Source organism: Tribolium castaneum, chromosome 4 (assembly GCF_031307605.1).
Source record: "Tribolium castaneum strain GA2 chromosome 4, icTriCast1.1, whole genome shotgun sequence".
Taxonomy (NCBI): Eukaryota; Metazoa; Arthropoda; class Insecta; order Coleoptera; family Tenebrionidae; genus Tribolium; species Tribolium castaneum.
Genome location: NC_087397.1, coordinates 1736790 through 1752299, shown reverse-complemented (window position 1 = coordinate 1752299; position 15510 = coordinate 1736790). Strand labels below are relative to the sequence as shown.

Here is a 15510-nt window from a genome sequence, read left to right as displayed (position 1 = left end):
TTCCAAATGGCGTTTTTGAAGTGGTTTTGTTTTACGATTCTGCTAACATACGTGCAATCGGTACCGATTGAGCAGCAAGAGGCAGTCGAGTACCGCTTACCAGAAGGTGTTATTGAAGTTGAACGCTATAATCTCGAACTGACTCTCAAGGAGGATGTTTTTGATACCAATGTGTTTAGTGGAACGCTGGAAATTCATTTAAAAGTTTTGCAAAGCACCAATGAAATTAAATTGCACGCTAATGGGATAACCATCAGCACGGTGACACTTACAAACCTTTTAGTACCTGTGGAAATAGAAAATGAAAGTTTTGAAAGTGACGAAGTGACTGAAATTCTCACTATTAGAACAAAGACAAGTCTTGGCACTGGTACTTATGTTCTCGGGATTATCTACGAGGGGAAGCTAAGAACGGATGAAATGTACGGCTTTTACAAAAGCTCGTATAAGAAACCAGATGGTGGCCAAGTTTTCTTAGGTACGACGCAGTTCCAGCCAACTTCAGCTCGGAAAGCCTTCCCTTGCTTCGACGAGCCGAGCTATAAGGCCGTATTTGACATCAAAATAACACATCCGACTGAATACACAGCCATTAGCAACACTGACGGTACCAGAGAGACTAACACAACGTAAAGCTTCACAAAGTTGTGAACTCCTAGTTTAATGTAATGTTTCAGAAACGTTGCTTACACAACTACTACTTTTAAACCAACTCCGAAAATGTCCACCTACTTGGTAGCTTTTGTGGTTTCTGATTACACGTGTGACGAAACAATGATTGACGACACTACGCACCATTTGGTGTGTTCAAGGAGCGAAGCTGCGCCAAACCGAAAAATTGCAAACGAAGCGGGACCAAAATTAGTCAAAGTTATGGAAGACTGGACTGGGATCAAATACAGCGAGTCTGGAATGACAAAAATGCACCAGTTGGCCATTCCTGACTTTTCGGCTGGGGCTATGGAAAACTGGGGACTCCTCACATACAGGTACAATCCTTTGTTAGAAAGCGGTGATAAATTTGGATTTGTAGGGAAACAGGGTTGTTATGGGACGAAAAGGAATCTTCAAACTCATATTTACAAAGCATCAAAAATGTTATCGCCCACGAAATAACCCATATGTGGTTTGGAAACCTTGTAACGACCCATTGGTGGTCGGACACTTTCCTAAATGAGGGTTTCGCGAGGTATTTTCAATACCATGGAACCGCAGAAGTATGGCAGTACTGTTTTCTGCAAATTTTTATAAATATTTGTAGATTGAGCCCAGTTGGGAGCTTGACAAACAATTTGTGGTAACGCAAGTCCAGACTGTCTTAGCTAGCGATTCTTCGCCAACATCTCATGCTGTTTCTTGGCCGGTTTCCTCGCCGGCCCAAGTGTCAAGTCGGTTCAATTCAATTTCGTACAACAAAGGTACCACCCACCCATAACTACCAAATAATCGTTCTGTTCTCTCAGGTGGTAGCATTTTGCGTATGATGGTACATTTCATGGGTGCTCAAAACTTTCAAACCGGGGTCCGTAAATATTTAAACGATAAGTACGGGTGGTACTTTTTCATGAAATCAAATTTTTTGAAAAAAATTCAATTGTAGCAAGTTTGGTAACACGAAACCAGAAAATTTATGGACGGCTTTGGAAACCACAGCTAAAGATTTGCCACCTGGTACTACTTTGACTAAAGTTATCGAAAATTGGATAAATACACCCGGTTATCCCGTGCTGGAAGTGAAATCTGACGGTCTCAGTGTAACAATATCGCAAGTAAGTGACGAGTTTTAAAGAAAAATGATGATTCGTTCAATTTCAGAAAAGATTTTTATCTTCGGGTGAACCAAACGTTAGCGATAAGTGGTACGTTCCGGTTAGTTACACGACTTCAAGAGATGCAAACAAATTTGAAGATACGTCTGCAAAAGCTTGGTTGCTTCCGACTGAAGACTTGGTTCTAACAAATGTATTGACTGAAGCGAACGATTGGATAATTCTGAACAACCAACAAACAGGTGACACACAAAGCAAATATTTGTTCGAGATAACGTTAAGACGAATCGATAAAATCTGAATTGTGCGTTCTAATCAGCAGCTAAATATATTTTTCGGCAGGTTATTACAGGATCGATTACGATGGTACTCTCTGGGCGAAAATTAAAACCGCCCTATTCGCCACTGATTTTAGTGGCATTCATGAGCTAAACCGGGCACAAATAGTCGACGATTATTACAATTTTGCAAAAATTGGTACTCACTCCTATTCGGACCTTTTGGAACTCCTTAAATTTTTGAAAAATGATATTTCCTACTATCCATGGTACTCGGCATTTAGTGCCTTCTCTAGCATGTTAGCAAGGACAACAAATGATAAAATACGCGAGAGTTTATCAGTAATGCCCTACTGTTGTACCTCACACTTCTAAATAACTCTTTCTAGGAATACATCTTGGATCAAATGACTACACTTTATGCCTCAGTACCGTTCAATGAGCCAAAAGACAGCGATCAGATATACTCGCTCAAGCGGGCTTTGGCGGCCAATTGGGCGTGCAGATTGGGCCTTAAAGACTGCGTAGATAAAGCAGTTGCGGCTTTCCAAACTTATAAAAATTCGCCAAAGTACGACCACTTCTTACAGTTTGTCATAACTGGAAATTGGTTTTCAGGAGACCGGACAAAAACTTGAAATCTGTGATTTATTGCAACGGTTTGCGGCACAGTACTGATCCAGAATCCGACTGGAACTACGTCTGGACTGACTTCACAACCGTTAGACTAGCAACTGAACAAGCCACAATTTTGTCGGCGCTTGGATGTGCCAAAAATGAAGCCGTACTTAACAAATATCTCGGTTATTCAATTGATTCAGCGTCAGGGATTCGGCAACAAGACGCCCTTTCGGTGTTTTCGTCAGTGTATACAAGCAATCCTGAGGGAGTGGACATAGCGTTTGATTTTCTGTTGAAAAACTACAGGAAAATATATGAATAGTATGTACGTATTTTTTGTGGAACACCAATACTTTTCTGTTTTTAGTTACGGGAGCATGAACTCGATTAGTTCGCTCTTTAGTGGACTGGCTAACAGATTTACGCGAAAAGATCAAACGGACAAGGTTTGTAAATAAAGTAACGATGATTTGTTGTATTATCCTGAAATTTTCAGTTGAGCACTTTCCTGGACTCTACTACCGATTTGCCCGAAAGTGTGAGTTTAGCAGCACAGGCAGCCCTGACTAATGCCTTGGCTAATTTAGAACAGACCGAAAATTTTGAAAAAGAATTAAAAGAGTATTTTGGAATTGAAACTACAACTTCGTCAACTACTACAGAATCCACGACTTCGTCTACTACAACTGAATCCACGACTTCGTCGATTACCACAGAATCCACGACTTCATCGACTACCACAGAATCCACGACTTCGTCTACTACAACAAAGTCTACGACTTCGTCCACTACAACAAAATCCACAACTCCTAGCGATGGAAACAATTCGGGAACGTCTCTAGCGACGGGGATTTTGACCCTTACCACCGCAATATTCTGGCTGCGATTTATTTTTTAATGACTTATTTATATCTGTAACGAACAAAATCTTTAATAAATAAGCGTTCATTTTTGTAATAATGAGTTTGATTTTTTCGCAAAAGCGAACAGTTTGGTGTCAGATATGATGTCAGAGTTCATGACGTTTTTCAAATGAAGTTTTTAAAGTGGCTTTGGTTTACGATTTTGATCATACCAACTGATCAGAAGAAAACAGACAAGTATCGTCTACCAGAAGATTCCGTTAAAGTTGCCCACTACGACGTCAAACTATTTCTCAAAAATGATATTTTTGCAACCAATGCATTCACTGGAATGGTCAAAATACAGTTCGAATCTTTGCAAAATAGCACTGGAGTTAAACTACACGCCAATGGGATTAATTTCACTAAGATTGTCCTTTATAACGCCTCATTGCTCATTGAGTTAGAAGAACAAAGTTTTAAAAGTGACCCCGTGACCGACATTCTCACAATTAGAACAAACACAAGTCTTGAAGAACAAACCAACTATGTCCTAAAAATGGAATTTAAAGGAAAACTAAGAGTGAAAAAAACGGACGGCTTCCATAAAACCTCGTACATGACACCCAATGGCAGTGAGGTTTTTCTAGCAGCGACTCAATTCGAACCCATTTCAGCTCGTAAAGCATTCCCTTGCTTCGATGAACCGAGCTATAAAGCCACATTTAATATCACAATAAGACATCCGACTAAATATAAGGCTGTTAGCAACACTGCCGGTACTTCCAAACTTGATAAAACGTAAAGTACCACCAAGTAATACAAGTTTATTTACAAATTCTTGTAGCGATGGTTCTTACACAGTCACGACTTTTGAGCAAACTCCAGTGATGTCCACTTATTTGGTGGCTTTCGTAGTTTCTGATTTCGCTTGTAACAAAGGCTTGATTGACGAAAGTACCAGACAATTTTTCTGCTCGAAACCAGAAGCGGGGTCGAAATTTATACAAGTTATGGAGAAATGGAGTAAAATTAAGCGTACGTGCAAGTCCAAAATAACAAAACTGGACCGCTCTCTACTTCCTCCATTTGATTTAATGGAAAATAGGGAACTTGTCGCATTCAGGTACTACAATTTTTCTTTGTAGCACATTACATTAGAATTTGTAGAGAAATGGAGTTGTTGTGGGCAAAAAATATGTTCGTACAAGTCGCCAAAAGTGATATTGTTTACGAAGTCATTCGTATGTGGTTTGGGAACATTGTTACGACGCATTGGTGGTCGGATATTTTCCTAAATGAGGGCCTTGCCCTGTACTTTCAATACCTTACAACGGGAAATGTACAACAAATCGGTTTTTTCGCAAATTTAATAAAAAATTTTAGGTCAAAACTGGCTGGGAGGTTGACAAACAATTTGTAGGAATGGAGCTTCAAGCAGCTCTGGCTATAGATTCCTCTCCAACTGCTCAGGCCCTTTCTAAGCCGGTTTCCTCCCAGCAGCAAATTCTTAGTCGATTTAACGTAATTTCGACCACCAAAGGTATCACAAAGTTACAAATTGCAAAAAAAAAATTACACTCGTTTAGGTGCCAGTATTTTTCACATGATGGCATATTTTATGGGTACTGAGAATTTTCAAGACGGAATTCGAAAATATCTAAGCCACAAGTATGGTAGTTTGATTCGTTTATTAAATTAAAAAACCAAAATTATAGCAAGTTTGGCAATACCAAGCCTAAAGATCTGTGGATTGCTTTGAATGCAACAGCCAAAGATTTACCACAGGGTCGTACCCTGGATCAAGTAATGAAAAATTGGATAATTAGACCCGGTTATCCGACGGTAATAGTGAAATCTGAAGGGCTTAAGATTATAATATCACAGGTAAATACAAAAATATGCTGCAATAGCGATTTGTTGGTAAATTTGTAGCAAAGATTTTTAACTTCTGGTAAAGCAAGTCGTAAGGATAAATGGTACGTTCCAATCAGTTACACGGTACCAAATGATACAAACAAGTTTGGAAATGGTTCGGGAACAGCGTGGTTGCTTCCGACTAAGAATTTGGTTCTTCCCAATGTAATGAGTGGAAAAAATAATTGCATAGTACTAAATATTAACCAAACAGGTGACACACAACACAAATACATATTATTTAATCTCTGAAAATAAATAAAAACTGTGATTTGAACTGATAAAGAGAGAATGTTTCATATTCTATTTTTATCGGTGAAACATTCTGATTAATTATTTTATTTCGTCAGGTTATTACAGAGTCTATTATGATGGTAATTTATGGGATAGAATCAAAATCGCCCTCACGACAGCTGGTTTTGGCGGCATTAGTGAACTAAACCGCGCACAAATAATCGACGATTATTACAATTTTGCAAAAATCGGTGTACACCCATATTCGGATTTTTTGAAACTTCTTGGATATTTAAAAAATGAGACTTCGTACTATCCGTGGTACTCTGCTCTAAATGCCATCGCCCGTATGTTATCACGGACCGAAAGTAAACGAATTCGAATAAGATTCTCGGTGCTGAATAATTTCTTAGTCTCAACACACCTAACCATGTGTTCTAGCAACACATCTTGAATCTAATGGATACCTTTTATCATTCAGTACCGTACAAAAAAGCAATCGTTAGCGAAATGTACTCTCTGAAGCAGAATTTGGCGACCCATTGGGCTTGCAGATTGGGACTTCAAGAGTGCGTAAATAATGCTGTTGCAGATTTCAAAGCTTATCAAAGCAAAAAAAAGAGGTAACATTTCGTTAAACCTGAAGTGGAGTTGGTAGGATGTTTTAGGAAAATTAATAAGTACCTGAAAGCTGTGTTTTTTTGCACGGGCTTAAAGCTCAGTACTGATCCAGAGAATGACTTTAATTACGTCTGGAATGAAGTAAAAGCAGCGAAACATCCAGATGAACGAGCCACACTGGCGTTGGCTCTCGCATGTGTTAGAAAGAAAACTGTGCTTAACAAATATCTCAATCTATCAATTAATCGTAAATTGGAGATTAAACACCAAGACGCCCTTTCAGTGCTCACCACAATTTCGGCAAACAATCGTCAAGGAATAGACGTAGCTTTTGATTTTCTGCTCAACCATTACAAGGAAATTATTAAATTGTATGTTCTCCAACTAGAAGGGCACCAAGTAATTGTGCTTTTAGACACGATGGTAAATACATGGGTAATTTATTTAGTACTTTAGCAAACAAGTTTACGCGGAAAGAACAAACCGATAAGGCTTGTATTTGCTCGTTTATTTCGGACGTTCGATAATTGAAAATTTCAGTTGAGCACTTTCCTGGAGACAACGCCTGGTTTGCCCAAAAGTTTGCTAATTTCGGCACGTGCAGGCCTCACTAAAGCGCTGTCTAACTTAAAATGGACCCAACATTTTGAATCTGAGTTGGCAAATTATTTTGCCGAGAAGGACGTGATAACATACGACACTGACCCAACATTTGCTCCAGATAAAGACAATTCAGGCACTACTCTAGCGATGGGAATCGTAACTCACGTAATAACATTATTCTTGTTGCGTTATTTTAAGTGAGCAATAAACTATGCCTTACAAATAAAAGTTTACATCTTTTTCCTTTCTTCCATTTTTCCTGATTTTTAAAACACATTGGAATAAAAGTATTAGTTCTAAAAATTTGTTTTTCATCATCAAGGTGCATCTGGTAATGCAACGCTTTTATATCATGTATGAATAAATATTGACTAAGCTTCTTTATTGTACCATTGTAAGTTAAGCCAAAAATAAATACACACACTTCTTTATATATCACTGGTACCAAGGCACAGATGCTATTGTTAGAGTGTTCACTTCGGTACGTATTTCTCTATTCATTTTGACTTAAGTTTAATAATTATTTTAGACCCAACCATGAATTTAAAATTGGTAATCGTTTTAAGTGCAGTGTCACTGAGCAGTGCTGTTCAAATTAACCGGCTTAATCAGTCTGTAGTGCCTCTTAATTACAACATCCATCTAACGTTCAATTCGAATTTTTTTGAAACGAATGTATTTGAAGGAAGAGCAACAATACATATCAATGTTTCAAGTCCTATTAACAAAATCGAAATACACGCAACTGATTTAAATCTAACTTCTTGTGAAATAATACATGAAGCCAATATTACCTGCAATTTTAACCATAGCACCAAAATTTTGCAAATCAATTTGTCAACTAATCTCACCCAGAACGAACATGATTTGTCAATAAATTACACTGGAAATGTCAATTCTCATGATCTGCAAGGATTGTATAAAAGCAGTTACAAAAGTGGTAACCAGACCGAGTACTTTGTAGTTACCCACTTGCACCCAACGCATGCCAGACGACTGTTCCCCTGTTTTGATGAACCGGACTTGAAAGCAACTTTTGATTTGACAATCACTTACCCCAAAGGCTATAACGTACTATCAAACACTTCTCCTAAAAAAACCAGTACTGTTAGTAATGGTACTTTGGATCAAATTGAGTTTGCAACCACACCAAAAATGTCCACCTACTTGCTGGCTTTTATCATCTCAAAACTCACTTGTACCAATTCGCTGTCTGGTGGAATTTCATACAACGTGTGCTCACGACCTGGTACTGAATCACAAAGACAGTACGCACTGCTTATAGCACCAAAAGCTGTACAACACATGGAAAAAATTACAGGAATTGCGTACAATTCTAGTAATATTGTAAAACTCGATCTGGTGGCAGTACCAGATTTGGGAGTCAATGCTATGGAAAACTGGGGTTTGGTCACTTTTAGGGAAACAGCCCTGCTTTGGGACACGTACCAACCCTCTAACTACAGGCAAAGGGTTGCAAGTACTGTGGTCCATGAAATCGCACACATGTGGTTTGGGAATTTAGTTACCATGAAGTGGTGGTCAGACGCGTTCCTTAATGAAGGTTTTGCCAGATATTTCCAGTACTTTGCGACCGCAGAAATCGAGAAAAACTGGGAATTGGACAAACAATTTGTCGTTGAACAAGTGCACAGTGCTTTGATGGCAGATTCGGAAAATGCATCGGTACCGTTGTCTTCAGAAGTGACCACACTTGAGGCGATAGCCGACAAATTTAATGTTATTACGTACAATAAAGGCGCCAGTGTTTTCCGAATGGTGGAAAGTATCATCGGAACCACAAGTTTTACACTAGGGTTACGGGACTACTTGAAGGAAAAGTATGGAAATCGTGGGCCGTGACTATTTTACAGTTGGTACTTTTAGCATGTTTGGTAGTACCATACCGAATGATTTGTGGAATAGCTTAGAAAGACATGCTAATCTATCATACTCTCTTAGCCAGAGGGTCATGAATTGGACCACACAAGCCGGATTTCCTCTCCTGGAGGTGGCAAATAACAAAACAAGCATAATTATTACACAAGTATGTGTCTTATTTTTTGATGAAATTTTAGTACCATGTTTCAGAAACGATTTGGTGGCAATTACACAACCAAGTGGTACGTCCCTGTTACTTACGCTACCTCGAGAAGTACCAACTCACTGAAGTGGTTGACTCCAGACAAAGATTTGGTACTCAATATCTCACTTTCTAACAGTACGGACTGGATAATAATAAATAGTCTCCAAAAAGGTTTTTTTACACAGTATACTGGTAAATTATTGACAGAGTATTGCAGGTTTTTATCGCGTTTATTATGACGATGACTTATGGAAAAGAATAGAAGTAGCTCTTGGGAAAAATATTAACGCTATTGAGACACTGAATAGAGCGCAAATTGTTGACGATCTTTTCAGTTTAGCGGTAGCTGGTAAAATTTCGTTCATAACACTACTGAACAGGCTCTCTTTCCTCAAATCTGAAACTGAGTACTATCCCTGGTACTCCGCCTTTAGAGGTTTCGAATCAATCTTACACAAAATAAACGACCAAGAAATCAAGGAAAAATTTACGGTAAATCCCCGAAATCACGAGTTTGAATTGAAGTATTTTTACAGAATCACCTGCTTGACCTAATGATAACGTTGCACGAATCGGTACCAATGTTAACAGTTGATAACAAAAATCAAATCTACGCTCTTAAGCAATCGCTGGCGTTAGAATGGGCTTGCAATTTAGGTCATTCTGAGTGTTTGCGAAATGTGAAACAAATGTTTGAAGCTTATCGCATTAGTGGCATTAAGTACTCTACATCACTCAAATTATTGCAAAATTTTGATGAGACGGTTTTAGGGTAAGGCCAAATTTGAGATTCACCACGTATTGCACAACATTAAAACGAGAAGCTGATGAGAAATTAGACGTATGGAAGTTTCTTCGGAGCAAATTAAGTGAAAATAATGACGCTAGTGAAACAGAAATAATTCTGAAAGCCCTGGGTTGTAGCAAAAATGAAAATGGACTGGACAAGTATTTTGTTGCGTTAATTTTTTTGCGACGCTACGAGAATTTTTCAGATATCTTGCTGAAGCAATTGGTGTAAATTCGACAATACCTAGACAGTACTCTTCACTGGTTTTCAATTCAGTTATCAATAACAGCCCAGTGGGTTTTAGCGTAACGTTAAGATTCCTCGCTAATAATTATCCAAATATATCTTCCTAGTAAGTATGGAGTTACGTTAGAAATAATTTTGAATAAATTTTAGCCACAAAAATGAAACGATCCAGTCTATTGTGCACAGTTTGACGAGTCGGTTAACGAAGCAAACGCAATTTGATCAATTACATGACTTTGCCAAGAAGAAAAATCTGACAATTAACATCGGAACGGCAACGGTTAATATGGACATGTCAAGGAAAATTGAAGCCGACCTGAAGCAATACTTTTCTTCTGGTGGTAGATCGAATGGGGCCATTTTCTCATTTGTTGTGTTATTTGCAATGTTCTGTTTGATGAACCAGTAATATCTAATTTATAAATTCTCAAAAATATTAATTACTTAAAGCGGAATTATGTAATTATATGTAATAATAATAATAATAATAAATAAATGTGTCAGACGGACTTGGTTTTATTTTTCGTCTTCTTTCATAAATCACATGATACTTCAAGAAATTTTTAGAACACTTCTCACTTGATATTTGTTTTGCTCCACGATAAATACGTATTGAACCAAGCTAATATCCACAAAATTATCTCACATTGTTATTGCAAAAACTTGTCAATAAAGTTTCAATTAACCAGTCTGTTGATAAGATTTGTGTCAATAGCATTATGGAGAACCAAAAAAATCAGAAAAATATATTTGTAACTTTTAAACAAAACAGGAAATTTTTGAAATTAATTTAGAGATTGTAGTTTCTTTTACTCCTAATTATTCTTAAACAGATTTTCGGTTTCGTCTCCACATTATTAAACATGATTTTTATGAAATCGGAGATTGTCAAGTTTCTGTCTGTTGATGATAATCAATAAAAAGCCGGCACTAAGAGGTGCTTGTATGCTTCATGCAACTGTTTGATTAAATTCTCGTCTGAACCAAAATATAATAAAACTAAGAACCAGATGCAGTTCACAAGGTGGACAATAAATTACCCGAAAAGACATCTTCCTTAACAAATTTATGATGGCTGTTAGAACAATCAAGAACAAGATCTAGACTTTAATAGCAACAAAATAATAAGAAACAAGACTATATTTACCACAAAAAAATCAAGTGCCAAGCACTTTCTATGCACAAATTTTGCGGACTATTTCCTGGTATAACCTGGACAAATATCTAATTGCTTTGCTACAAAATATTTTTCACAAAAATAATAAGCTCATAGTTGTATATTCTGTTATTGCATTTCGACAATTTATCAAAATTAAATTAAAACCATGAAGGGTTGCTATTTAAAAGACTGTTGTCGCCTTTATACCCGGAAACTACAAATATTTTCGTCTTTATTAAACTAAGTAATGATCGTTTCTGTGAATGCGATCGATAAGAATCTACAATTTCTGTTCTAAAAGCTTCAATGAATCAGTTCAATCATTTCTGCTTTTATCCTTATTTCCAAACATTGGAAATTTTGGAAACAACTGATAAGATTAAACAATGATATAAATACAAGAGAACGCTTCTACCTCGTAACTGTAGTGTTTGGCAAAATGTGGTTACAAGTGTTCGGTTTCGGATTATTGCTTGCGAGCAGTGGAGCTTTGCCCACCCAAGTCCACGATGTTTCTAGAGCCAAAATACAAAAATATGGCAGCGAAAATCGCCTTCCGACAAACGTGGAACCCAAAAATTATGCTTTAAATTTAAATCTTGCCGAAGATTTCGCCACAAGTAAAGTCTTCTCTGGCAGTGTTGAACTCAAAATAGTGGTCACCAGTAGTGCTAATATAAAGTCGTTCAAACTCCATGCGAAAAACCTGACTATTGATACTAAATCAATAAAGCTATCTGAAAATGATGCCGATAATATTTTTGACAAGCTGGAGGGACCAGACACAGAAACAGACTTTGTGACAATCACTGCCAAGAGTGACTTGGTTAGTGGAACCACTTATACCTTGAAAATTGAATATACTGGAACACTGAGCGATACTGAAATGGCTGGGTTTTACCTAAGTACCTACAAGGACAAGGATTCTGATGAGGTTAAATATTTAGCCACAACACAGTTTGAAGACACAGGGGCTCGGAGGGTTTTCCCTTGCTTTGACGAACCTGCCTTGAAAGCGGAATTTGATATAAGTATTACGTACCCAAGCAAATACACTGCACTATCAAATACGCCAAATGTTTCAACAACTACTTTAGATCCAAACGCGTAAAAATTGCCTTGCTTCAAATATCTTTAATATGACAAGGTTTTGCAGGAAGTTAAAAACTACCAAGTTTAACACAACTCCAACCATGTCAACTTATTTGGTTGCGTTCGTCATATCAGAATTTCAGTGCACGGACGTGAAAAAAGAAGACGATTTTACGACCCAAGTGTGTTCCAGACCTGGAACCCAAGATTTAGCAGCTCTTGCTAACGCAGTACCAGCTAAAATCGTCCAAGTCATGATGGACTATACTAAAGTTAATGCTATTAAGACGGGTCAGTTGGTACAAGTGGCGGTCCCAGATATGGCCCCAGGAGCCATGGAAAATTGGGGATTGTTGATTTACAGGTACTTAATAAACTGTACTTTAATCGTGTAATCTTTTTTGATTTTTTTGATAGGGAAGCGTATTTACTTTCTGATGATAATGACTCGTCTGTTTACGAAAAACAACACACAGTCACGGTGGTAGCTCATGAAATATCTCATCAATGGTTTGGAGATCTCATCACTCTAGATTGGTGGAGCGACACTTTCCTAAACGAAGGTTTCGCCACATATTTCGAATATCATGCTCCTGACGTTGTAAGTTCTATCGGGGAAAAAAACCTGTTGGAGATTTCAAATTTCTAGGAACATACTGACTGGGAATTGCAAAAACAATTCGTAATTGAACAACTCCAAACAGCTCTGGTCACAGATTCGAAAAACACGTCCTTGCCGCTTTCGTGGGATGTAGACGATCCTGATTTCATGGCCAGCAGATTTGATGATATTTCGTACAACAAAGGTGTTACCAAACAAAATCACAGGGCGCAATGTTAACAACAATTATTTTAGGTGGTAGCATTTTGCGAATGGTTCACCACTTCCAAAAATTGGATAACTTCAAGCAAGGACTCACCACTTATATTGCGAACGCGGGGTGAGACACACAATCGTACGATCGTAATTTTTTTATTGAATTTTAGTCAAGTTGGCACACCAGACATTCTCTGGAACTCCTTTAATTTTTCCGAGGGACTAAACGTATCAATGCCCAAAATAATGCACAGTTGGACCAAAGAGCCAGGATATCCGCTCCTCACAGTCACAACTTCAGACAAAAGTGTTAAAATAAGTCAGGTATGATTTACTTTCTGTTTTTTCTTGTTTAATTTTTTAAGTAGGAAGCATTTACTCTATCTGGAGATGCCCCCAAAACTAAATGGTACGTCCCCATAACTTACGCTGGATCAAACTCAAAAGAATTCACTGACACGGAAACGAAAGCCTGGCTTTTGCCGGACGAGGAACTAACTTTGGACTCAGTTCTGGAAAAGAATGACTGGATTGTTCTAAACAATCAGCAAGTTGGTAAGAATTACAAGACGCCAATAGCACCAACTGTAATTGAAAATTAGGGTACTACCGCGTCGATTACGATGACAATTTGTGGTCGAAAATAATGGCAAGTCTTGAGAAAGATGTTGAAAGTATTGACGAAATCAGTCGAGCTCAGATCGTGGATGACTTACTAAATATGGCCCGAGCGGGCAAAAAAGACTACGGCAAAGTGTTGGGGCAAATAAAATTCCTGCAAAATGATACCTCGTACTACAGCTGGTACTCGGCTTTGGCCAATTTTGACTATCTTTTGCCCAAAGTTGACGATAGTGTTTCGAAGGCGCTTAATGTAAGGTGATTTTTACAACCACCGGTAGTACTTATTTGCTTTTTAGGAATATTTGTCCGATTTGATCAAGACTTTTGTTGAATCGGTTCCAATAGATAAGATGAACACTACCAACCACATTAACACGCTTAAGCAAGTTTTGGCCCTGAAGTGGGCCTGCAGGTTGAATTTGTCCGACTGTGTGACCAAGACCCAAAAAATGTTTGATGATTACAAAGGGAATGAAACCAACAAGTACGATTTGATTTTGCAAAAGAAAAAATTATACCGATTTTCTTCTAGACCAGATCCTAATTTAAGAAGTGTTGTATATTGTACGGCCCTCAGTAATTCGAAAAATGCATCGGAAGATTTTAATTTCCTTGACAAGCAGTACGACAGTGCTGAACTGGCAAGCGAGAAAGTGACAATTTTGAAAAGCTTGGGTTGCGTCAATGATGCTAACACGCGAAAAGAGTAAAACATTTAAAAAATTGACTCTTCTCTTGATTAATTTTTTTACTTTAGTTACTTGAAAAAAGCCCTAACGGATAAGGTCAGACGACAGGATGCGAAATATGTTTTTTCTTCGGTTTATTCAATCGGGAACGAGGGTGTTGATGACATTTTGGACTTTATTAAAGAAAATCAAACCGATTTTAAAAATCGGTAAGTGCTGTTTTTCTAAATGTTGTTTGTTTGATAATTTATTTTTACAGTTTCGGTTCTACGTCTACCCTGAGTTCTCTAATCAGTGAACTCGCTGATTTTATTAATACTGTAGATCAAGTCCAAAAATTGACGGATTTCGTCGATAGTGCGGCTGAGCCTGAATACAAAACTGCAGCACAAGATGCTGTTAAAATTGGACAAGACAACATAGAACAGAATAACAAGCTAAAAGAACAATTGAAGAAATATTTCAGTGATGATGATGATAACAATGCCGGCGCGGCTGAGTTTGCAAATGTTGCATTGGTTCTAACGGGATATCTCCTGTTTAATTTTGTCTAAATTGAATTTAATATAGTTTTTATGTGTAATAGTAGTTGAAAGAAGAATTTTTTATTAATCCAGAATTTTTGTTTAACAAAATTGTACAAATAACAAAGAATACAATAAACAACAAAAACAAACGTTTCAACGTTTTTTATTCAATCGAGAGATTCTGATGTTTGGAGTCAAAAACTCCAGAGACTTTTGGCGAAACAAGCAGAAAACACAATTATAATGCTGAGTTAAGCTGTTTCATTCATTTTTTAACGAAGAAAGCCAAAAATTCGTTATTATATTATTCGTTATCGTGACTTAAGATATTCTAAACAAGTTCTAGCGGTTTTAGATTTTTGTGAGCGAGAAATTCGCACAAAAATATAATGTTTCAGCTATTTCTCCGTGAGTGAGAAACTTTTGATAAACAAAATTAAAAACTTGTGCCATTTTTACGTGTTTAAGCATTTCTTTTGAGTCAGAAACTCTTCTCGCTGGCCAAATTAGTTAATAATTAGACTAATTTCATTAGCAATCCTTAATAAATGTAATACCAGAAGTAAGAGAAAATGTATTGTTGGTTGCATCTTTC

At 37.4% G+C, this 15510-nt stretch overlaps 1 protein-coding gene across 2 annotated transcripts; it reads left to right on the top strand.

Moving 5' to 3' along the window:
- LOC661831 (aminopeptidase N-like protein) lies at positions 1–15064 on the top strand. 2 transcript variants are annotated; one of them, XM_064356002.1, is made up of 44 exons: positions 1–629; positions 678–989; positions 1034–1217; positions 1262–1418; positions 1464–1545; positions 1601–1769; positions 1816–2011; positions 2112–2389; positions 2437–2618; positions 2666–2989; positions 3036–3114; positions 3165–3565; positions 3652–4311; positions 4358–4636; positions 4681–4852; positions 4897–5053; positions 5100–5181; positions 5229–5397; positions 5446–5641; positions 5778–6055; positions 6103–6284; positions 6330–6653; positions 6698–6773; positions 6823–7072; positions 7415–8726; positions 8773–8932; positions 8977–9142; positions 9189–9463; positions 9508–9692; positions 9743–9919; positions 9967–10113; positions 10158–10412; positions 11482–12273; positions 12323–12622; positions 12676–12859; positions 12908–13064; positions 13115–13199; positions 13246–13399; positions 13444–13630; positions 13678–13949; positions 13996–14183; positions 14232–14405; positions 14457–14597; positions 14648–15000. In XM_064356002.1, the coding sequence occupies exons 1-44, from the start codon at positions 7–9 to the stop codon at positions 14940–14942; spliced, it is 11418 nt and encodes a 3805-aa protein (XP_064212072.1). In that variant the 5' UTR covers positions 1–6; the 3' UTR covers positions 14943–15000. The 2 variants fall into 2 exon arrangements, with proteins under 2 accessions (XP_064212072.1, NP_001164285.1); NM_001170814.1 differs by lacking the exons at positions 1–629; positions 678–989; positions 1034–1217; ... (27 more) ...; positions 9967–10113; positions 10158–10412 and having other exon boundaries at positions 11606–12273; positions 14648–15064.
- Positions 15065–15510: the final 446 nt, after the last annotated feature.